Below are 22,712 nucleotides of genomic sequence, written 5' to 3'. Positions count from 1 at the left end.
GCCACGCCCCCCCCCGACAAGCCACAGCTCCATCCCACACCCACCTTGCCCACTCGCTTCCTGAAATATTCTGACTGTGAGAACTGATCTGCTGGTCTCAGCACTGCACAGAGACTTTATCAAATGAACAAAGCATGTTTTTGATGCACTCTTGTGCGTGCGCCTGTGCTTCTTCACTTGCTAATTCACGCATCACAGTAAATCCCGAACTGTTTTCGTGGGCATTAAATACTAAACTGGGCCCTGATCCTTTCCCTGGATTGAAGTGGACAAACCCCAGCTTTATGATTTTGTATCCTAGTAACATTTAGGAACTGCAATCAGTAATCTGTCCTTAGTGAGCTTAGGCACTGCGCAGGCAAGGGGCAGACACTCTTGAGGCAGGGAGCTCACAAGTGATGCCTTGGGGCAGCATGCTGGGCTGGATGATCTCTCAAGGTCCCTTCCAGCCCTAATGTCTATGAAATCTATGAAGTTTGGTAGGCACTAACAGGTGAGGATGGGTGTGAGGGGCAGTAATAAAATGAATGGACTTCAGTAGATATGATGAAGGAACAGCTCATCCCATGCCTGACCAATGCCTGTTGGGGGCGAGCAATTTTGGTAGGACGTAAGCTTGGTACTCAGTTTGAAAGGTCAAGCATTGCAACAGGCACCCTACAGAAACTGTGGTATGTCCATCCTTGGATGCTTTCAGAAGCAGGTTAGATAGTTGGCTGGCATGGTTTAGTCAGGGATGATCCTGCCTTGAGCAAGGGGCTGGACTAGATGATCATGTGAAGTCCCTTCCAGCCTTACTTTGCTATGATCCTATGGTTACAGAATTGGGGCCCAACTGAATTATGTAATCCTCCCGAATTAGGTGATTCAGGCATGGCTGCAAAGATAGAAACCTACTGTTGCCAAAGCACTGGTCAAATGCACCGTGGAAAATGGACTCTTTTTCTCTCTCCCCTGATCTTTTTACTTCTTCTGCCTACTGACTCGCCAGGTTTTATTCTAGGTTCTGCCAATTTTTCCAGTCCTTCCTTACTGAGCCATGCTTTTGTTTTCCAGCTGCCATTCTGGATGACCCGATGGAGTGCAGCAGAGGGGAGAGGCTGTCTATCACCCTAGCGAAGAATCGGATCAATCGGGCCCCAGAGCGAGCGGGAAAAGCCAAAGTGGAGGTGGACATTTTTGAGCTGCTGAGAGACAGTGAATATGAGACAGCGGAAACCAGTATGTACCTCCTGGGCCTTGAACCTTTCCTTTTCCTGTCGGTCTCCAAGTGGGGGTTCCCTGCAAGAGCATCCTTCCTTAGATGTCTGCTGGTCTCAGTCTGCAGTGGTGCTTGCCCCGGAAAACAGTCTCATTCATCAGATCTGTGTGGCTTTTCTCAGGAACAGACAGTATCCTGTTATAAGCATCTGAATGATCGCAAACCCTGTTAGTGTATCGAGTGCTTCTCCAGCTATAACAGTCTCCTAAAGACAGTTCTGCTTTAGTGACCAAGTGTGTGGTAGGCTTGCTGGCATCCTAGTGGGATTCACTTGTGCTGGATAGCAGATGGGGCGGTGTCCTTTTAAATAGTTTGGGGGTATTTTAGGGCTGCTCCCCTCTTCTGTGTGCGCTGTCATCCTGCTAAAGCTTAATGGCCACCCTTTTATCACGCACAGATTTTGCTTGCTTGCAGAATTTCCCCTGCAGAGCTGTCTGCAGGTTTAAGGCAGGCTCAGAAAGCAGAGGGGAGGAAGCGTTGCCCAGTGGAGAGAGCATAAGTCTGGGACTTGGGAGTCCTGGGTTCTTATCCGGGCTCTGCCCATGGTTTATGGCTGTCTGTGAGCAAAGTGACTTCCTTCCCTGCTCTATGCCTGGGGGTGCCTATACACATGCAGCGAAGTTGCTCTAATGTGCTGTAATCACAGTGTGTCTGAGCAGGTTTGATTAATTGAGTCTCCTGAAGTGTGATAATTGCTGTGCTCAAGCAGACTCTAGCATCACGTGTATCGGTGTCCCCATGCTGGAAAATGGTGGTGGGGATGCTGATACACATGATGCTGTAATTAGAATGGCTCTAATTAAAGCGCCCCCCTCTCTTGGAGAACACCTATAAACACCCTGGGTGTCCTTATCTATAAACTGAGGATGCTGATACTGACTTCCTGGCTAAAACCCTTTGGAAATGAACTGATGTAAAGCACTAAACAAGAACTAGGTAATGTTGGTCTGAATTGACTCATTTCTGAAATGCTGCTTAGCCCTGAGTTCGGCAAAGAAACGTAGCAGCTCTTCTTCTGCATTTCTCAACCCTAGCTGCCAAGGGGTTGTGTATACCAGAATAGGTGGTGCCTAAGCTCTCTTTCTAGAGGCAGTATACACATCCTGGGGGTGTGCATTTCCCAGATGAGAACAGAACTCTGATCTAGATGTTCTCTAAAGGGTTTTGTCTTTAGACATGAGCTCATCCAGTCTGCATCCATTACTAAAACCTGTCTATTTGACTAATATACTAATGTTCTCAGAGGCCTTCAAGGTTTTTTTTTTTTTGTTTGATTATTTTGGCCTCCCTAGTCAGGGAAAATCTCTCCTTAGTCCCAATAAAAATTAAAACCAAAAATGGCTCTAAGCGCTGCCTCTTGTAGCAAAAGTCCTATAGAAAGCAAAAGACTATGATAACTTCTCCATGGCAAATTGCTAAGCCATCTCATATAATCCTGTAACAGGGCTATAATTCCCTATTGCAGATGAGTTCTAAAAGTCTATAGAAAAGATATAAAGTTATATAGGGTTTTAGAGTGATTTCTGAGCAACGCTATCTAATGGCTGTAGAACCAGGTTGGTTTTACTTCTGTGTATTTCTGCTGGGCTGTCCCGTAGGATATGATAACAGCTTCCTAAAATTATCTTCAGTTGCTGCTCTTCCAAGCCTTTGGGTTTGATTCTCAACAGTCCTGAGTGCTGTCCATGTCCATTAGGTTCAAAGGGAGTCCTGGCACTCAGCACTTCAGAGCAGCAAGTCTCGGGATAATTCATTGAAGGGACCATCATGCCTGTCAGCATGTGAGGTGGAGGGACGAGTCCTTGATTCCCCAAATAAGAAATTAATACTATTTATAGAACCGTTCCTCCGTATTCAGTTACTAATGTGTATTTCAGAAAGTTCCTGGGTGTAGAGCCCATCACCCATGAGACAGTTAAGGTTAAAAACTTGTCCTCCAGTATCTCAAGGAAAAGTTTTGAAATGGCCTTCCTCTGCCTTCACTTCTTGAACTCTGTAATAGGGGTCCGGCTTGTGCCCTGTTCTGGGTCACTGCAGCTGGTTAAAGAGTGTCCCCAGTCACATGTCTGTTCAGTTTATCCTTTGCCCAAGTGGAGCATCAGTCACACGCATACCCTCTGGCCTGCCCAGATATACCCGTCCCGGGCAGGGCAGAGGACACAGGGCCAACAGATAGACCTGGCAACCAGGGCCCAGCTTCCATGTGTGCCTCCTTATCTATCCCTCACCCTCTCCGCTGTCATTAGCAGGAGAGGAAACGTGGATGATGCATCGCTTCCCTCTATTGTTTGTTCTGCTCATCCTCCTTGCCACATGTCTTGAATTTGATGTCAGCATTTTCCATTCGTTCCTTTATTTGTGTGCTTAGTACCGATCTCCTCCTCGCATCGTGTGTGGGTGAATGCAACCAAATAGAAGGTGGTAACGATCTTGTCCCGGATTCCCTTGTTACTTACAGCAATGTAGAGCGAATCGCAGCTTTTCTGATGTTTCCAGTTGAAAATACTGATTTGTTGAAACCAAAACATTTCACAGACATTTGGTAGAAACTTGCTGATTTCAGCAAAATACTACGTGGGAGGGGTGGGGGAGTAATAGGGCTTCCTGAGAAGTTAGACATTTTTCCAGTTTAGAACACTTTTTTTATATATTAAATAATTGAATATAAAAAAGTAGACGCTGGAACAAAATGCTTTGATATGATCAAAAGGAAGCAATTTCTTTCTTTGGAATTGCCTTTCACAGCACCTTTTCCATTGTTTTATTGCAAACGAGAAAGAAATTATGAAATTGCGGCATTTCCTACGAAATGGAAAATTTGGTTTCTGCCCCTCCCTGCTCTCGCAGTAAAGTTTCTCTTGATTTACACCAATATTAAAAGTGAATCAAGCCCCTTTAAACTGACAGGTTTCTTTACTTCTTGAATACCTGACTTCTCAGCTCTAACACCGCAGTAGCGCTTGTCATTGCATATGATAGTAATGAGAGTAGTTTCGATGTCTTAACCTATGACTGCGGATCTTTTATACATCTCTTTAATACCACTTTCAGATTTCACGCCTTTTGAATTACTCCTAAATATCACAGCTAGTATGTTTAGCTAACTGATGCCAGGAATGTCGCTATTACATCCAAACAGTGACACTTTGCATGCAATTAGCGTTTTAAGAGATGAAAGACTTTTTGTGGGTTGCTTTTTATTTTATTGTAAAGCAATTTTCCATTTTTTTAATGGTCGAGTCGAGGATCTTAACATATGCTGCTGCAAAATAGTGATTCCTAGAACAGATAAAAAACTTTGTGGACAAACACTCACACATGAATTTGATTAAGACCTGTTCATTTTCAATCTAAAGGGAGGCGAAGGCAAATAAATATATTGGCTGTTCTTGTATGAAAGCATCTGCATATTACTATTTTGAAGTAATCCCGTAGTGAAAAGATAGTGGACAGGGCCAGGTTTTTTTTTCATTGCAGGTAAAGCCTGTTTACTCCATGTGTTATATTTTCCCCCAATTCCTTTATAGGGATCCAAAAAGGTCTGTTTAATGACTTTTTTCCTCTTGAAGTCCAAGAAAGGACACACTTCCCTCTCATCAGTCTGTGGTCTTCAGCATGTGGCAGCTTCTAAGGATCTTCCTTCTGCTAATCTTGCCTTGCTGTCGCATACAGCACCAGAGACTGGTGGGCAAAGAGAGAATGTACACCTGAATTTGCAAATGCGCTCAGATTCTTGTCTATGAATGCTGGTATCTTTAATATACAGACTGAACAGGAATTGTTACCTCTTCCCAATACACATCTAACCGATGTCTTATAGCTCTGTGAGCTGACATGCTCATATTTCCAAACTATGGGTATATCTTTAGGCCCTGATTCAGCAAAGCAGTGAAGTGCTTCTGTGACAGAGTGGGATGTGCCTGTATCAAATGATGAGCTCCAGTTTGCATTATGCATGAGGACACCCTATTGTAATGTATCCCAGGCAACTGTCTCACCTAGGAAATTGGCTTGATATGTATATAGAACTCATCAAGACAGGGCATATCACCTTTGAATAACTGTTATCTACTGGCCTGACCCTATGGGAAAATGGTCTTTTCTTCATCAGAGCCAGTGTGACTAGGGGTGGGAACAGGAGCTTTCCACTGAGAGTCTACTTTTAAAAAGCAGGGTGCTGCTCTGTGTGGCTAGCTGACTGTTTCTAGGCACGTGGCGAGAGGACCTGTAAGAGGGTGAGGACAGGAGAGATTCTGCCCAGCCAGAAATATCGACACCTCTGACTTGCAAGAAGGCACGAGGTGAGGCTGGAGGGGGGGCCCATTTTGTATTTTGTATTCAAAGATCTGTAACGCTCAAGTATTTGAAGAGTACAGCGTCTGTCATTGAGAGAGTCATGTACTAGGCTTGTATGTCAGCAGGTCCCGGGCACTGATTTTGAGGTGTGGAGTGGCTGAGTGAGCCACTTACATCCTAAATGGTGCGCCGGACGTGAGTCTGAGCCTGGGGGCGTTCCTTGGAGTCCACAGCTAGGAACAGAGACTGAACGTCGACTTAGATTGAATTGTGTTGGAAGCAGATGGGATACAGTATTGGGTCTACTTGCAATGGACTGGTGACAGTACAGCGGAGGCTGTACAACCTGCTTAGCCTTAGCAATGTGGAAATGTATTACTGAATTGGAGCTATGATGTGCAATGCTCAGGTTGTCCAGTAAAGATGGGGCCAACCCTACCCCTTGGATCCCTCTACTCTGACATACGAGATGGTCACCTGCAAGTCAGCATTGGGACCTCGTGGTCCCAGGCGGTATGCTCTCCAAACCTGGGTGCATGCTTCTCCGCAGAACATGCTGTGGTACCCTGGCAGAAAGGTGGTGTGATATCCTGGCCAGCATCCTTCATGGCAGGCTCTGTGTTAGGATCCATGGTTTTCTGGTTAGTCCATGTTGTCCTTGGGATAATGCCACTGAAATCAGATCACTTTTACCAGGAGTGAATGTGGAGTTGTGCAGACAGTCCCGCATCCTTGCAAGCGCTTGTCTGAATACATGATGCCTGCCGGTGGAGCAGGGCTGAGTCTGAGTATGATTCCCTCTTCCTCCTTGTCGAGTCAAAGCCTATGCCAGCTGCCCGTGTTGGGGCCACTTACTGGTCACCGAGTGTATCCTCACCTTCGATTGGATGTATCACACGTGCCTGCCTCGCCTGCCACGACTTTGATGTTAACGGAGTTGGTTCATCTGTCCGACGCGTGCCATCCAATTATGAGTCTCCTTGGCGTCCTGTGGGTCCCGAGTTCTGAGGGCTCCGCCACCCCTACACCCTCGCCCGTTCCACCGGGTTGGTGGCCACCAGCTTGGCTCGGCCACGTGTCCGTATGTCGCCCGAGTAGTCCACAAAAGAAAGATAAAAAATCAACACAAGCCCCAAGACCGAGGGGCTTCGCCTGGTCAGGTCGGCTGCTCCAGCCGAACCGCACTCGTTGTCCAATAACAATTCGCCCTCTGTGGGTCGAAGAGTCCCTGGGGAGGGCTTGATCAAGTTCTCCCTCCTCCTGTTAAAGCTCACTGTAAGCTGTGCCCCTATTACAGGAGCTACAGTACCCTGATTCCAGTCAGGCCCTTCTAATACAGTCCTTACGGTACCCGGCCCCAGCCGGGTTCTCTCTGCTCCCCGTCAGTAAATCAGCAGTCCTTTACCCTCAAGGGCCCGCCGTTTGTCCTCGAAACCCCGACTGAGGCTTAGCCCCTTTCCAGAGGTTCCTACCGGCACTCAGCGCTGCTCGCATCCTCTGCAGCGTATGCCGGCCTACTCCATCACCTCCACGTCCTTCTTCCGGTTCCAGAAACACACCCAGCTTTGCCCTCGCTTGTGGACACCAGGCTCTTTTATGCCGGCAGAGGAAGTGTCGGCCCCTCCCTTTCCCACACACCTGGGTAAGGGGGGTTTCTGCCCGTCTCCTTGGGGCTGTGGGCCTGGGATCACTGGCCCTCCACCCCAGATGGGAGCCAAGGAGCCCTCTGGCTCTTTCTCTCCCTCACACTCCTCCCCACTCCCATGAAGAGTAAGAGAAGAAGGCAGCATTTTGAGTTAGGAAATGGCTTTGGATTACAAGAGGAGCTTCCTCAACATGGCCTAAGCCTCTGCCTTCAAGGCATCTCCACTTGGTTTCCTTTTTTTTTCCCCCTGTAATTTCATCGGATGTTTCACCCTTAGAGTGATAAGCTGCTGCTCTTTCTTCTGACAGTTGTTGCAACTCAGTTGCTATGACTACTTAACACACTTTTTGTTCGTGGCTACCCGAGAGACAAAGGGAAAGTGCTTGCCAAACTTTCCCCTACATGCAGGACAAAAATCCCCCCCTTAGGACTTTTGTCTTATTCACACGTGTGCACACGGGCGGGTGCCTGTGCCTTCCTCCTGGATGCTGGCAGGCGCCTGATACACTGCAGAATAATTGAAGGATCCCAGCTGTCACGAGGGACTGATGAATGTTTCTAAAACGGAAGGCACAGTTTGCAAATTGCTGATATTCTTAGTCAAAAGGGTCTATTGAAGAGGTGTGAGTGCCGGCAAATCTCTAAGCAAAGAGGAGAAGCAAGTGCTATATCCCTTTGAAGCTGCTGGAGAAAAGAACGCCATACTGGACTGAGAGAACAAAACCAAGGGGAGATGTGTGCTGTCCTCTTACTCCTGTCCATCAGCTCGGTAGCAACAACGGGGCTAAATTAAGCCTTGTCACTCATTCATTTTCTATGGCCTAAGTATTTGCCTAGTGTTTGACCAAAACCCCTTGGCTTGTATCTACAGCTGCTGGAATTGCAAGGCAGCCTCTCAGCCAAGACTACCTAGACCCAGGACAACTTGGTTTTCTACATCAGACCAGATCGGGTGCATTCAGTCTGGCAGGGCTGCTGTTTGGCCTCCTCCTCTGTCGTCTGCATCTCTGCCCAGATGACTTGACTTTCTTAGTGGAATATTGAGCCCCTGGGGCCCAGTCTACAAGTTTTACCTTTTGGTGGCAGGATTTTTGAGAATACCCGATTATTTTTTTTATATATATATGGATTTACGCGGTTATACTGTACTACATTTACATGAGTTTTTAAAACAATGAAAAGAGAGGTGTTACTGCATGATTACATTTCCCTTCTTTACTTGGGGAGATCACTGTATCCTTGCTTTAAAAGGCATGGGGAGGGGGGCTTGCTTATTATTATTTTGTGTTTTTCTGATGTTAGGTTTAAGCTCCTCCACATCCTTCTGAGTGGGTTAGGGTGTAAGCTGGGATGATACTTTTCATATGCCCTTGTTTCTTGGATCATTTTACAAAGATGAATTAATTAAACCATATCATTGCCTGTTAAAGCACTAGTCTCATCCCTAATTCACAGAGGGACAGAGAGGTGAAATGACTTGCCCAGAGTCACAGACCAAGCCATTAGCGGAGCTGGGACTACAGCCCAGGAGCCCTGCCTCTTATACCCTTGTTGTAGCCACTAGATTATATAATTTCATAGATTTAAGGCCACAAAATGCCGTTATAATCATCTAGTTTGACCTCCTGCATAACATAGGCTTTTGACATTCATCCGGTGGTTGCCACACAGAGCCCAGTAACTTGTTGTCAAAGGAGAATGCATTTCTCTCTTTCTCTCTCTTTCTTTCTCTCTTTCTCTCCAAAAGACATTGAGTCTTGATTTAAAGGCTTCAAGTGCTGGAGAACCCATATATCCTGTCATAAGACTGTTCCAATGATTAACTACCCGCGCTATACAAATTGCGTTCCAGTTTCAGTTTTTCTGGTTTCAGCTTCCAACCCTTGCATCTAGGTAATTTCCACCACCATTGTAAAGGCATGGCTCAGATACACACCAAGCGCCCACAGGAAGAATCCTGTCCCAAGCAAAACAAGTCACTTGATATATGAGGGACTGTCTTTTAGATGCATGACTTATTTGCATAAGCTAGCTCATAAACACTTGATTTTTGAAAGCTTTGACAAGGCGTTACTGTAGAGAAGGCAAATAACCATGGTGAACTTAATTTCTCCCACGTGGTGTCCGCATACCTTGCAAGCGCTCGTGTTATGCTAGTTAAGCAAACATGGCTGTGTATTTGCTGTTCATCTGCCTGCCCGTGTCTTTAGATGGGAGGGAGATGGGAGCCTGGTAATATTGAGTTAGCCATTTCTCCCAATGTCTTTCAAAACTCCAATCAGCCATGTCAAGTTCAGAATATCCTTTGGGGACCTCAGGGCTCAGAAATGAGGATGCTGCTCGTTTCGGCCTGTGGAGGCTTCACTCATACAAATTACTCCAGAGGAACAGTCCTCGATGGCTTGGTTGGATCTGAATTCCACCGGGGAGCCCTTCCAAGTCCCTTCAGCTCGCTCAAGCTCTGATTGAAAGCACAGAAGGTTACAGCTTAGCCCAGGAGACCAAGGAAAAAATTCAGCTTCTTCAGTTTGTCAGGGTCCTGTTAATGTTATATCAACCCTCGTGGCCTAGGTCCAGAACATTAACTGCTGCTGCACAGAGTGTACAGTAAAAACAAACCGAGAGCAATAATTTAATTCTTCTTATTATTCAGTTCTGCAAAAGATGGGAGAAGAAATATAGAGAAGTTTGGCTGCTGCAGTATGTTGCTTTAACTTGGACCGTTCGTTGCTTAATATCTTCCATAAACTTCCATGAAAATTTCTTGCTGCAAAGCAGGAAAAGCCTGAAAGGGGCATGTCACCGGGCAAAGGGACCCGGCTGCCCTTGGGCTTGAAGGAGGGTGGAGAGATAACAGATGTGAGAGTTTCGGAGGGGTTGGAGAATAATGTGCAAATGGCATTGGCGAGGGGCTTCTGCGGGATTGGGGGTGGTGGGTGGGAGTGTGCCACGACTTTTTAAGAGGAAATCAGCAGTGGTGATAAGGGGTTTGGAGCACATGGTGGGGACTTACAAGGTTGGAGGTCTGTCCCGTAAGACAGCTGGGCTATGGGACTAGTAGTGGGAAGCAGTGATGTTTTGAAAGTTAGGGATATGAGACTGACTTCATGGGGTTGGGGCTACAGAGACTCTTGGTTCAGCGGGGCGCGGAGGCTGGGTGAGTTGATATACTTTTTGCTGTATTGCGTAGGCATTGCTGCTTACTGGGACTCTTTGGATAATCGCGCCTCATTAACACGTGTTTCTTCTCCATGGTGACTCCAGTGTGCCAGATTCTGCCGAAAGGGGTGGTAGCTGTCCTGGGACCTTCATCAAGTCCGGCTTCAAGCTCTATAATCAGCAATATCTGTGGGGAAAAAGAGGTGAGTGAAGTGTCCCCTTTGGGAGTCATTTTGAGCCATCACTCTGACCAGCGGAGCTGCCTGAGCCCACGGTGCAGGTCCACAGGGGACAAGGCTGGGAGGTTGTAAAGGAGGGGCAGGCAGGGTGCATGGGGTGATACAGTTCCCCTGACCTTGTTCACCACAGCAGCTTCATCTCAAATCCTTCTCTCAGCCCATGTGAGCCTCATCAGTCTCCATGTGAGGAAGACTCTGGAGGCTAAAAACAATTTCCAGCCCCGACTCTCTGCTGGGCTCTGGTTGGAGCAGTTCCCTCCTCGTCTCCACTGAGTGTTGCCTCAGTACTCGAGGATGCAGCATCTCGCTTCTGCTTTATTAACTGCAAATGAAATTATTATTTGCCTTCCCAGCTATCATCCCAGAAAGCATTTGTTGCCTCCAAGCTGCAAGTGCCTCCTCTGCAGATCCAGCAGGGAAGGTTTCCTGCTCCTGAATCAGTTTGTCCCTTCAAGCTGGAGTCTTCTGTGTCCAGAAAATGTTTTTCTCCCTGAGATGCCAGCCAGGGTCTTGCTGCGTGCTCCCTTCCTGTTGCTTTCCTCCCTCCTTTCCTGGCTCTGACTTGCTCTTCTCCTGACAGTCCCATCACATCTGAAGTCTCCTGCAGCTTTCCTGTCACTTCACCTCCATTCACGCACTCGGGTCTAACTAGTGAGTCTGCACCTATCCATCCTGGTATCTGTCTGGCTCTCCATCACCGCAGTATGTGAGCTCCTCATCCTCGCTCGTGGATTTTATCCTCGCCTCTTCCTGCAGGGTGGGGCAGAGATGTTATCCACATCTCGTATCGGGGGGGAATGGAGGCATCAGACATGGCCTGGGAATATCTGGGGTTCAGGTGTAAGCATTGAACCTGGAGCTCCTGAGTGCCAGTCTGGTGCTTTGCCCACTAACACATCCACCCTGTCCCCCTTTTTGAATGGAAATGATCATACCAAAATCCAGAATTCAGTGCACAGATCCTCTCCTGGTCTCTTTGCCCTCCTTCCCTTTAATCTTGTTGTTTCTTGCTTTTCTCCCCACATCAGCTCCTCTGTGTCTTGGCTCTCACTCCCTCCTGTACTGCCATCCCCCTGGTTTTTCTAAGACCCAACACCACCGCTGAGCTTCCTCATCGCTTCCTGTTGAAAAAGCTATCGGCTGCTTGGCAGATGTGAATCCCTACACAGTCTCCCGACAGCTTGTTAGCTTTGTTTGCAGCCCTCCTGGACGATTACTCCCCCTTTCTGGTTTGGAGATGTTCCTTCAGTACAAACACTTTTTGTCTGTGGCCAGATTATGCACCTGATTTAATATTTTATAAACCTTGAACCACCTTAGACTGATCTGACTTCACTCCAGGGACAAGAAATTGAGTTCTCTTCTCATAGTTCATCCCTTTAAAGCCTGATAACATCACTCAGCCATTTAGTCAACTCTGTCTCTGGTATCTCCAATCTCTGTGAGCATCTGAAATGGAGCACTGTAAATAGGCTGCATTCACACATGGGGCACACTCCTTTTTCCCCTGGTATCCAAGGCAGTAGAGATAAAAGAGATCTTCTAGGGCCAGCCCTTGACCACAGCAGGGTGGCTCCCCAGAGTGTATATTTTAATGCTTCAGCCTGTTTAAACATCTGAAGCCTTCTGTACCCCAGGCAGAGACCCCTCTGCAGTAGCAGATCATGAGGGCTTTTCCTGAACCTTGCGTTTAATCTGCATCACTTGGATCCATGCTTCTGGTCTCAGCCCATTATTCATAAACTGCTGCTTCTTTCTAGAGGTACCCGGTACCAAAACTTGCATTCTGCGGAGTTCAGCTCCAGCCTTAGTGGTCTCTTTCTTGGGCCTGAATCTGTGTGCTCTCACTTGCACTGACGTCAGTCAGGAGCAATTCATTATAATTTGCCTTGCAGGAGCACCTAGAGACCCCAAACAAGGCCAGGGTTTCTCTTTTGCTGGGCTCGGTATGCACAGCTTGTAAGGGAAGCTCTGCTTCAGGAGCTCAGAGGCCAAGTTCTGTTACCCACCCACCCATTTTACAGACAAGGAATCAAGGCAAAGAGAGATGAAGCTGCTTGTTCCAGGTCGCGCAAGCAGCCTGTCAGAACTGGGAATAAAATATTCATCTCCTGAGTCACAGTCCAGTGCCATCACCAAAAGACCAGCCTTTTTCTCTAGTGAAGTCAGTGCTGTTATTCTGGTGCACGTAAGGAAAGAGTCAGACTTTTTATCCTGGGCGAGGAAAAGACCTGGAACAAAGCAACCATCCACTGTGAGGCTGGAGCCTGCCTCCTCTGGAGATCACAGGCTGCTTGTAACTGGTTCTCATGTACACCTGTGTCTGAGCAGCTCTCTCTCCTGTTAGCAATCTTTGCTGCAAGCTTCAGACTACATATGACTCCAGCAAGTGATCAACAAGCCCATACTGTAGATGCTCCGGCTGCTTAGGTTAAAGGAATTTGCCTTTAGCTTACGGTTGGCTTCTCTCCTGTTAATGGAACCCCGGATGAGGGCTGCGAAGTGAAATCAAGGCAGATAGCAGCTTATTACCCTCTAACTTTCCGATTACTAACCAAACAGCTTATGCCTTCAATAAAGCAGCCATCACAGCCCACTAACAGCCTTCCCCAGGAGGAGAAGGCTCGGAAGAGTGGGGCGATAGCCTCCGGAAACTCTGATAATGGAAGTAAAGAGGACTTGACACCCTCCTAATGAAGCAGAACCAGATGTTTCCCTTTCCCGTGTTCTGTTTCTGCCAAATAATTCATTCCGCCAAAACAACAAAAATAATTTTTCCCATCCAGCTGGCCCTAGCCACCTTCCCCACCTTCCTGCTGCATCCTCCCCATGTCCCTGAGCATGTGCCCAAGTCAGAACGGAGGCAGCTCTCTGCCTGCCCTTCCTCAGCGCTGGCTTGTTCCACATTGTCTGCATTCCCTGGGATTCACTACCCTGCTTCTGCCTTTGCCTTGATTTATTAATGGCAAATTAAATATTATTAGGGCTGGGAGGGATGATCCCACTGGATTTTCTGCTTTACAGTAGCCTTCTCAGCAGATCAAAAGGCCCAAAGCTTCTGATTGCTGCAACTGTTCCTCTTCCTCCTGGGACTTGCCAGCGTCAGGTCATCTTGTTCCTCTTTCTTGTAGCCTCCTAAACGTCTGGGGGTAGGTCTGCACTAATTGCTGCATGTGCAGCTTTATTCTAGCTAACATAGGTACTAATAGCAATGAAGCTGTGTGTGGTGGTGAGGTTCCTGTGTGGGCCCTGTGAGCCCCACCCAGGACCACGCAGATACCAGTGAGGGCTGTTAGCCCCTGCTAAAATCAGAGCTGCTATAGCTTTGTTGTTCATGGTACCCAGGCTGGCTAGATTAAACTAACTCAGCACACCTACACCTCCCTTTACAGTGTAGCATCCCCTTACCGCTGCTCTTACTGCTGACCTTTGCTAAACAGCCTCAGCTAGGCCCTTCTTCATCCATCTCCCTATAGCCTCCAGCTAGGTCCTTGTTCACAGAATCACAGAAAATGAGGGTGGGAAGGGACCTCAGGAGGTCACATCTAGTCCAACCCCCTGCTCAAAGCAGGACCAGCCCCAATTAGATCATCCCAGCCAAGGCTTTGTTGAGCTGAGCCTTAAAAACCTCCAAGGATGGAGACTCCACCACCTCTCTGGGTAACCCATTCTAGTGCTTCACCACCCTCCTAAGGAAAATCTCTTTCACAATATTCAACGTAAACTTCCCTTGCTGCCACTTAAGCCCATTTCTCCTTGGTCTGTCATCAGCCACCACTGAGAACAGTGTGGCTCCATCCTCTTTGTAACCTCCCTTCAGGTAGTTAAAGGCTGCTATTAAATCCTCTCTGGGTCTTCTCTTCTGCAGACTATATAAGCCCAGTTCCCTCAGCCTCTCCTCACAGTCATGTTCCCCAGCCCCCAACCATTTTCATTTCTCTCCGCTGGATTCTCTCCATTGTGTCCACATCCTTTCTGTAGTGGGGGGCCCAAAACTGGACACAGGACTCCAGATGTGGCCTCAGCAGTGCTGAATAGAAAGGCATAATCACTTCTCTCAATCTGCTGGCAGCACTCCTACCAATGCAGCCCAGGATGCCGTTAACCTTCTTGGCAACCAGGGCACTCTGTTGACTCATACGCAGCTTATTGTCTGCTGTAACCCCCAGGTCCTTTTCTGCAGAGCTGCTGCTTAGCCAGTTGGTCCCCAGCCTTGTTGCTGTGGTGATCTTGCAAAAATCCTGCTCCTCTGTCCCAGCAGAACATTCCTGGGACATTTTTTCTCTCTTGGCTACTCCCTTTTTAGCAGTGAATTGACAGCTCCTTACTGACGCTCTCCTGCAGCTGACCTTGCTTGCTTTCTCTCTCTGTCCTTTTTCATTCAGGTCCCTCATTTCAAAGTGGCCCCAGAAGAATTCCTCAAGTTCCAGTTCCAGCGATTCACCACCTTGAACCTCCATCCCAGCAACACAGACATCAGTGTGGCTGTTGCTGGGATCCTGAATTTCTTTAACTGTACCACTGCCTGCCTCATCTGTGCCAAAGCTGAATGTAAGTCACTCCAGCCTGAGTTAAACCCCCACTGGTCCTGATTTCCTTTCATTTTATCTTTTCCCACATCTTTCGGCACCTCCTGCTGTGTTAAAAAGGCCTCTACCTTCCACTGCCGGCGGTGAAATCCCTCCTGAGAAGGGCAGTGGTGATTGCAGAAGGCTTGTGCTTTTTCCCCCTCTGATTACAAGGGTATAAATGAAACCATTTGTCTAAAGGTGGGGTCTGTTCAGTCCACTGTGGGGCAAAATGGGGGCTTGGCAAAAGCAGCGGCCAAGGAGGAAGCCTGCAGACAGGAATGTGCATGATGATCCCAAATCTCCATGTTTTCCAACAGCTGTGTGTGCAGCAGTGGAGGGAGGGGGAACAATCATTGGCTGCTTGTCTTATTTGATGCTTGAAAGAGCGTTTTGTCTGGTGGGTGGCTTTCCACAATGGAGACAGGTCGAAGGCCAATTTCTGAGAGAGCACCTTTTTATTTACTTATTTAGCAAATGGGTCTTTTGCAAGTATGTCTTTCTCAGACTCTGCACCATTTGTGATCTCAACGGGGTGCGTGCAGGACCCGTCTAATGTCCAGCATCCTCTGCACAGTTCCACATCTGTACCACCCTGCTTGTACTGACCTGCATGTGCCAGTCACTACAGCTGTATGCCTGCCCTTGTGCAGCCACACTTCTGAGCCCTTTTTCCTTAGACCCCTCCTCTGGTTAACACCCTAGCCTAACCGCAGTGATGTGCCTGGAGCCACTTTGAATTCATACTGCTGCAGAAGGAAGGAAGTGACCTCATAGTGTGCAGACCATGACATGGGTGAATCTGAGGCAAAATGCAGGTCCCCGAAGCCTCAGGATCTCTCATGTTTGGCTCCTGCAGGAATGCTCCAGGGCCAGAAGAGTCCTTGCCTTTTCCAGGCATCCACAGGGAACTAGATACGCGGTTGACACAAACAGCAAAACCCAATTGACTTCAGTGGATCCGCTCTGCTTTACAGTAGCCGTGGATCTGGCCCAAGCCATGCACCAAGCTATGTTCATGTTGTAGCTGGAACCCTCACTGGTATTTTCAGACTTCATTTTTTGGCGGTGACACTGAAATTAGCCTTCTTTTTTCCCTTGTGTGCAGCATTTGCACATCTCCCGTCCCTCACTTCCCTTCTCCCCCTGTGCCGACACACGGTCCAGTACACGCCCTCTGGGGCACTGGGGCCCGTCGACACACAGCTGCATAAACACGCGTCCTCCCAGCTACATGCCGACACACACAGGTGCCTTTCGCTTAATTCAGTCCCTAGTTAATTTGATCCTTCATTTAACTGGATCGAAAAATCTAAGGAAGCAAATCATTGGCTTTAAAATAACATGATGTCCACCCTTTAATTGAATCAATGTGATATGCTTTAATCAGGAATTACTGGATAATTCACTTACAAGAGGTAGTTACCAATTAGGGCTAGGACATGTCATTTGGCCGTAAGCCTCAAGTACAGGTGAAGCACAAAGCCACCTTGGGTCCAGAAGACCACTGGAGGGGCATACAGTCCCCCTCCTCCCCACCCTACTTGTTTTGTCCATGTAGAGAGCCAGCCTTAGCACTGGCCAGTCCCCTGGCACAGACAACTTGCAGGCCAATATGGAGAGAAGAGAGTGGTCTGTAGTCTCTTCCTTGGAGGAAGTCTGAGCACCTTGAGCAGAGGGAGTGCTATTAAACACTGTCTTTGAGTGCAGCGAGCCCCATCCACCATATTCAGTTGCATATGCTGGATGGGGCTCTTTGCATCCTCCTCTGAGGCAGGCAAGGGCAGCATGTGATTTAGTCACAAGTGCATTAGGAAATCCTGGCTTGGGAGCCAGTAGCGGTTGTGTGTGACAAGCTGAGAAGCAGAGCTCATGGGGGAGGAAAGTGTGTGAGCTGTTTGGTTTATGAACAGGACTGGGTGATTTGGCTCCTGGCTTCTGCTCCCAGTCTTGCCCCATCTTATAGGACTTCATGCAATGACACTTGGAGACTTGCCTTCCCACCTTAGAGCAGTCCTGAGCACCTAAGTAAACAGGGAAGGACTGTGCAAGGCACAGAACTATGCCTATATAAATCCAGTGCAACAGCAGGAAAAATTTGGCTGCATGACTTGGTTTCTTGTCTCTAGGGAGTATTGTGTGGGATAATTCTCCAGGGCTTGAGAAGTGCTTTGAGACTCCAAACAGGAAGCTTCTGCATGGCTCTCTAAAGCCTACAGCAATAAAAGATGGCTACAGCTAAAAGCTACAAAGACTGCAGGTCTAACTGCAATTGCACCCTGAGGGTCATAGGGAAAACAAGGCAACCTGCCCAATCCCATCCACGCAATAGGGCGCAGAACAGATGAGGAGTGGGTTGAGCCAAAAGGGAAAACAGTGCATGGACCCCTGGCTGCCTGTGTGTAATTCTAATTCATGCCCGCATGCATGTTGCTACTGCTGTGCACAGAAATGCACGCCATTGTGTGCCAACCTAACACCCAGTGCAAAGTGCTTTGTGCTCAGTGGCCGGAGGGGGAACTTACACTCTCGTGCATCCGGATTGATCCTTATTTCTTGTTTCCTCTGTTGTGTTGCATTTGATCACAAGCTTTGTTCTGTCAGGGTGTTGGTGTGGGAGCGCCCCAAGCCAAAACGGCCACTTGGAAGATGCATGAAGCCAGGTGAATTTGGTTTGAGCACAGGACTGGGTGGTAAGGCTCATTGGTTCTGTACCCAGCCTTTACTGATTTACACTGTGACCTTGGCAAAAGCACATCTCTGCTCTGGGAGCCAGTTGCTTTTACACTGAAAGAAAACAGTAGCCCCATGCTTCAGGGCTCCTACTGGTTGCCTGCTGGGATTTGGAGGAATTTCCCCCCCTTTAAAGCATGATTTGGTTATTTGAGGAGAGGAAGGAGGGAAGGGGATGGTTCCCCTACTCCTGAACCAGTAGACATTGGCTGTGGCTAGAGGTGGGAGGCTGGCTGGGATACATTGGTGCTCCTAATGATCCTGAGAACCTCTGTCTGGTGGATAGGTCCTGCTCATTCATGCAGGATCAAACCAATCACCAGATTTGGATCAGGAAAGTATTTCCTGCTCTTGGGGCTGTTGGGGACTTTGCCTCCTTCTGTAGCATAGGATCGTTTTGGCATCTTCCACCTAATCAGGTCCGTGGCATTGCAGTGGACCAGTGCATTGGTGACACCCTTGTCTCTCTTGCTCTTTTCTCTGGCACATTGTAGGTTTTGTTTGGGGCTGTGATGTGTAAGGGGCTGCAGGCAGTTGTCTGCAAAGGCAGGGGCTCAACCTGATAGCCGGGGAAATCCCTTCCAGTCCTGAGTCCTGAAATAGGAATAAATAATCCAAGTCAGTGGAACCATGCTGGTGTAAAACCAGTGCAATAGTGAGCAGGATCAGGCACGCATGCAAAAAAACATGGAGTTAAGGTAATCCCACATCTTCCTCCCTGACGCATGGTCAAGCCTGGTGGTTAAATCTAGGAAGGCAGAGAGAAAATCCACAGGTCCAAGCTCTTCTCTTACCAATGCAGGCCTGCGCTGCAATCCTTGCACAGATCAGGAAAGCGAGGCAAAAAGAGTCTTGACCCCCCATCTCTGGCTCTGATCCCATTGTCTCCTGTAAGCACTTATGTGCCCAGATGTGAGCACAAGGCAGGTGCGGGTGGCCTGGGAGACGTTTCTGCTTAGCACACAACAAGGAGAGCCCCACCGGTCTTCGGCAAGTGGTAGCACGGACGGCGCTGCTTTCACAGTCTGCAGTTGCTCCTGCCTCTCCGCGCCCGGTGGTTCCTCGTTTATGCACTTCAAAGCTGCCAGAAGGGGCCTACAAGCCCTTGCTCATGTTCAGCCTGTAAAACAGCCTTCTGAAGTGTCAGTCTGTCAGCGTCAGGCGTTTCACGTTCCCGTGTCATCAGAACAAAAGGGAATCTCTTTAGATGATAGAATCCTCCTTCCATGTGACAAGAGGAGGGAAAGCAGGAGGCTGATGGGGCTACAGGTAAGGTGGAGCGTGCTGGAAATAATAATTTGGTTGAGCCAAGGGAAAGGAAATCAAAAGTCTTCCCCCCGTTCCTGTCCCCACCCCTCCCCTCTCTTCACCGTGCCTGATTTGGTTTGGAAAGCTATCAGTCGGGCTGAGCCCTGCGACCTGCAGGACTGTCAGAGCTGTCTACCTGAGCTTGATGGGCTGGGGGAGCAGCAAGGGGAGGGGGCGAGGTGCCTGTGAAAGGCAGGAGGGCAGTGGGGAGGCATCAAAATGGGAAAACTTAATCGAAAGGAGCAGCGAGGGTCTGGCATGAACTGCGGTTCCACAGCTGGGCTGGGGGCTGCTTTCCTGCGCCTCATTAAAACAAGGCTGAGATGTGCAGGCCATTAGACTTGAGGAGCCAGGTCTAATTGTATTCTGTGGGACTGAGATTCAGCATATGCTAAGTGGTGCCAGGGGCCTCAGCTGGCTGGCTTGCCTTCTTGCTTGCTTTTTCAATTTCTCCTGGTGACTTTGGGCCCATTGCATGGGCCAGACCTGGTGTAGGTCACCAGCGCTCCTCTAAGCTAGCTGGGGAGTAGGAGTGGAGCTGTGTTTCTTGAGCTGTCCAGGGGGGTACAGCTAGGATGACTGACCCAGCTGTGCTGTCCCACATGGTGAAGATTGCAAGTTCACTGTTCAGCCTTAAAAACATGAGGGTCCTCTCCTGCCACTCAATGGCCAAGCATCAGCTGCCGCTGCTCTCCTTCCCCTTCCCCTTCCCACTGCCTCCTCCACTTCCATGCATGTTAATTCACTCAGAACAAAATCCCCCAACGTGCTCCTTGATGCCCGCCAGCCGGGAGCCTTGCTATCCCTGTGCCCCCATTGCTGCTCAGCTGCAATGGCCCTGGAGAGCGACAAAGCAGCAGGCTGGATGCTGTGCAAGCAGGCTCCCCTGAGTCACCTCTCCGCAGCTGGCTCCCAGCTCTTGAGCTAGCTGACAGGAAAGCGGGCGTCTTCCAGCCTCCTGATGCCATGCAGCACTCCGTATTGATGGGGACACCGACAGCCGGAGAGAGGCTAACGTGTTCCTGCAGCCGCATGGTGGGACCGCGAAAGTCGTTTCATTTAGCAGGCAGGAGGTGCTGACTTTAACCCTAGCATCCTTCCCCATGTCATCTTTATTACATATTAGAGCAATGGATGGAGGCCTCTGCTGAAACTCGGGGTCCATTGCCTTGGGGCCCAGCCCCACACAGGCACATAGCATGTGCAGGCATTGTCCCAAAGAGCATGCAAGTGAGAGAAAGAGAGAGGAAACCAAGTAAAATGATTTTCATGCAGCATGTTGTGGGCAGAGCTGGGCCTGGAACATCACTTTTGACATCCAGGCTGACATCCTGTGCACCATGCCATGTCCGCTGAAGCCAGGAGGGAGAGGGGTCAGAACGGAAATCTTCACGTGAACACACCTTGCAAAGAAGGGTTCAGCGTGCCCCTCTTTTCTGGCGTGCAATGGCATTGCTTGACTGTTGTTCTGCTAACACCCAGGGCTGACCTCTTGACAGGTTGTGGGGAGTAATGTTAGGTTACTGGAGTCAGGGGCTCCTTGTTGCAGCCCCGATTATTATGTTGTGGTGCGATAATGGCCTAGTCGTGTCCCCTTTCTGGGCTTCAGCTGCCCATCTGCAACATGGGGCTAGTGACACGGGAGCAAGTTGTGAGGGCATATCTGTGCATTCAGTGACATGGATAATTGGCTTGTTATTCAGGCTCCAGATTGGGATTTGAGAGATCAACATTAAGTTGAGTGCTGATCCAGAGCCCCAGAGAAGGTGGGCAGAGCAATGGAATAACAACCACACCCCACTACACAACTACCATCCTCGTACCCTCCTAAACTCCCTCATAAACTCCCACGTAGGGTATGGGTAAACCTGAATTGACTTCAATCAGGCTATGGAGCTTCGACAAAATCAAACATAAAATGGGCCTTAAAAACTCACCATTGTGCCCCTGTGGCAAAGGACATCAGACAACCCAGCATATACTAACTGGCTGCCATCTATATGGTTCACCAGAGGGAGCGAGCAGTCTAAAAGATTGCAGTAATAGTGATGGATCTGCTTTTAAATGGTTGGAGGAGTTGACTTTCTGAAATCATATGCAAGAAGAAGAAGGGAGGAGGCATTGAATATCTGGGACTCTGCTCCCCTGTGGCTTTACTGTTCCACTTCCCTTCCAGTGCCCCATCCTCTGCTGACAAACTGTGCCCTGTCCACCTCTCCCGAGTGGCCCAAGGAGCTTGGATTAAACCGTTGCCCCCCAACCCAGCACCCTCAGGCACTCTCAGGACAGAGAGCACGGCTCAGGGAGGCATGGTCAGGGTTGGTCCCGAGCTATCTATTGTGCCCCCAGTCATCGGTGCAGCTCAGCAGGAGTGAGGGGCCAGGTGCTGGAGCTTGGGCTGGATAGGAGGCCATGTAGACATGCCCAGTGGGCCGTGACCTCAGATGAAGCCTCCAGTCGCTCTTACAGTCTGAATAATGCATAATAGCTTGTGTTTGATGCCTCAGAAATGCCTTCCTGAGAAAGGAAATGCCCAGGGTTTGGCATTCGCTGGGTTACGCTCCCATGACAGTCTCCACTCCTGCAGTTCAGAGGGCTCTTGCATCAGCTCACAAGGCAAAATAATATTCACCTGCTGACTTCAGATGAGTTCAGGCTGGTAGCAACCACTTGGGGAACTTTCTTCCAGCTTTGCTCATAAAGAAAATATATTGTTCCCCTTCCTTCTCTCCCCCAAAACGTCCTCTTCTTAACCAAGAGAAATACAAAAAGCTATGAAGTGGGCCCACTGTAAAAAGAAAAAGTCAAAGGAACTATAAAAGCCTCCTTTTCTGAGCCTTTAATTGAATAAAGGTTAGTAAAATGCTCTTAGAACCTTCCTCGTGGGAAAGGAGATTTCAAGATGAGTCCTAAATCAGCTCAGCAGAGCTGGACTTGTATTCATGGCAGCCTCCAAATCTTAGAGGAAGCAGCGATTGTGGGCATGGGTAAGATTAAACAATTCAGAAATCTAGCAGGAGGTTTAAACAGAAGCCCCACTAGTGCTGATAAAATGCTGTTTCAGTGGTGGTCAGACCATGTGCTGACTCTGTGCAGGGGTGAATTTCACCCTCTATACAGGAGCAAGCTTGGAAATCCATTCCACCCTTAAGAAATCCTGGGCACTCTGGTTGCTTTAGTCCCCAGCTGAGATCCTTCCTGTATTGAAGAGGAGAGGCAGGGGGCTTTGCATGGGAAAGAGCTCCATGCAGGTACATTGACTTACTGAAAAATCTCACTGTGAATAAGAGACTCCTCATCTGGGATTTATCCCTTTAATGCATTGCTTTGTTACCTTTTGTGAAGTGCCAGGAGTCCTTGAAAGCAGCACTCTGCAACTCTGATTGCGTTGCATTGTATTGCTTCCCCAGCCCTTGACCTTTGGGGTGAATAAACCGTTCGGTACAGTCAGAGCAACATTTAGTTTACAAGCTCAGCTCCAGGCGTGAGTGCCCCTCTGACGG

The 22,712-nt window shown here is 48.6% G+C and overlaps 1 protein-coding gene across 1 annotated transcript in view; it reads left to right on the top strand.

Moving 5' to 3' along the window:
- GRIK4 (glutamate ionotropic receptor kainate type subunit 4) overlaps positions 1–22,712 on the top strand; it is a 236,848-nt gene that overhangs the window by 119,384 nt on the left and 94,752 nt on the right. Inside the window, 3 exon segments of the mRNA XM_019510059.1 lie at positions 1,057–1,221; positions 10,467–10,564; positions 14,986–15,151. Coding sequence (XP_019365604.1) covers positions 1,057–1,221; positions 10,467–10,564; positions 14,986–15,151 — 429 coding nt within the window.

The sequence above is a fragment of the Gavialis gangeticus genome, unplaced genomic scaffold, assembly GCF_001723915.1.
Source record: "Gavialis gangeticus isolate Ggan-Ray unplaced genomic scaffold, GavGan_comp1, whole genome shotgun sequence".
NCBI classification, from domain to species: domain Eukaryota; kingdom Metazoa; phylum Chordata; order Crocodylia; family Gavialidae; genus Gavialis; species Gavialis gangeticus.
Note: the sequence above shows the minus strand (reverse complement) of the source record. Positions and strands in the feature narration are given on the sequence as shown.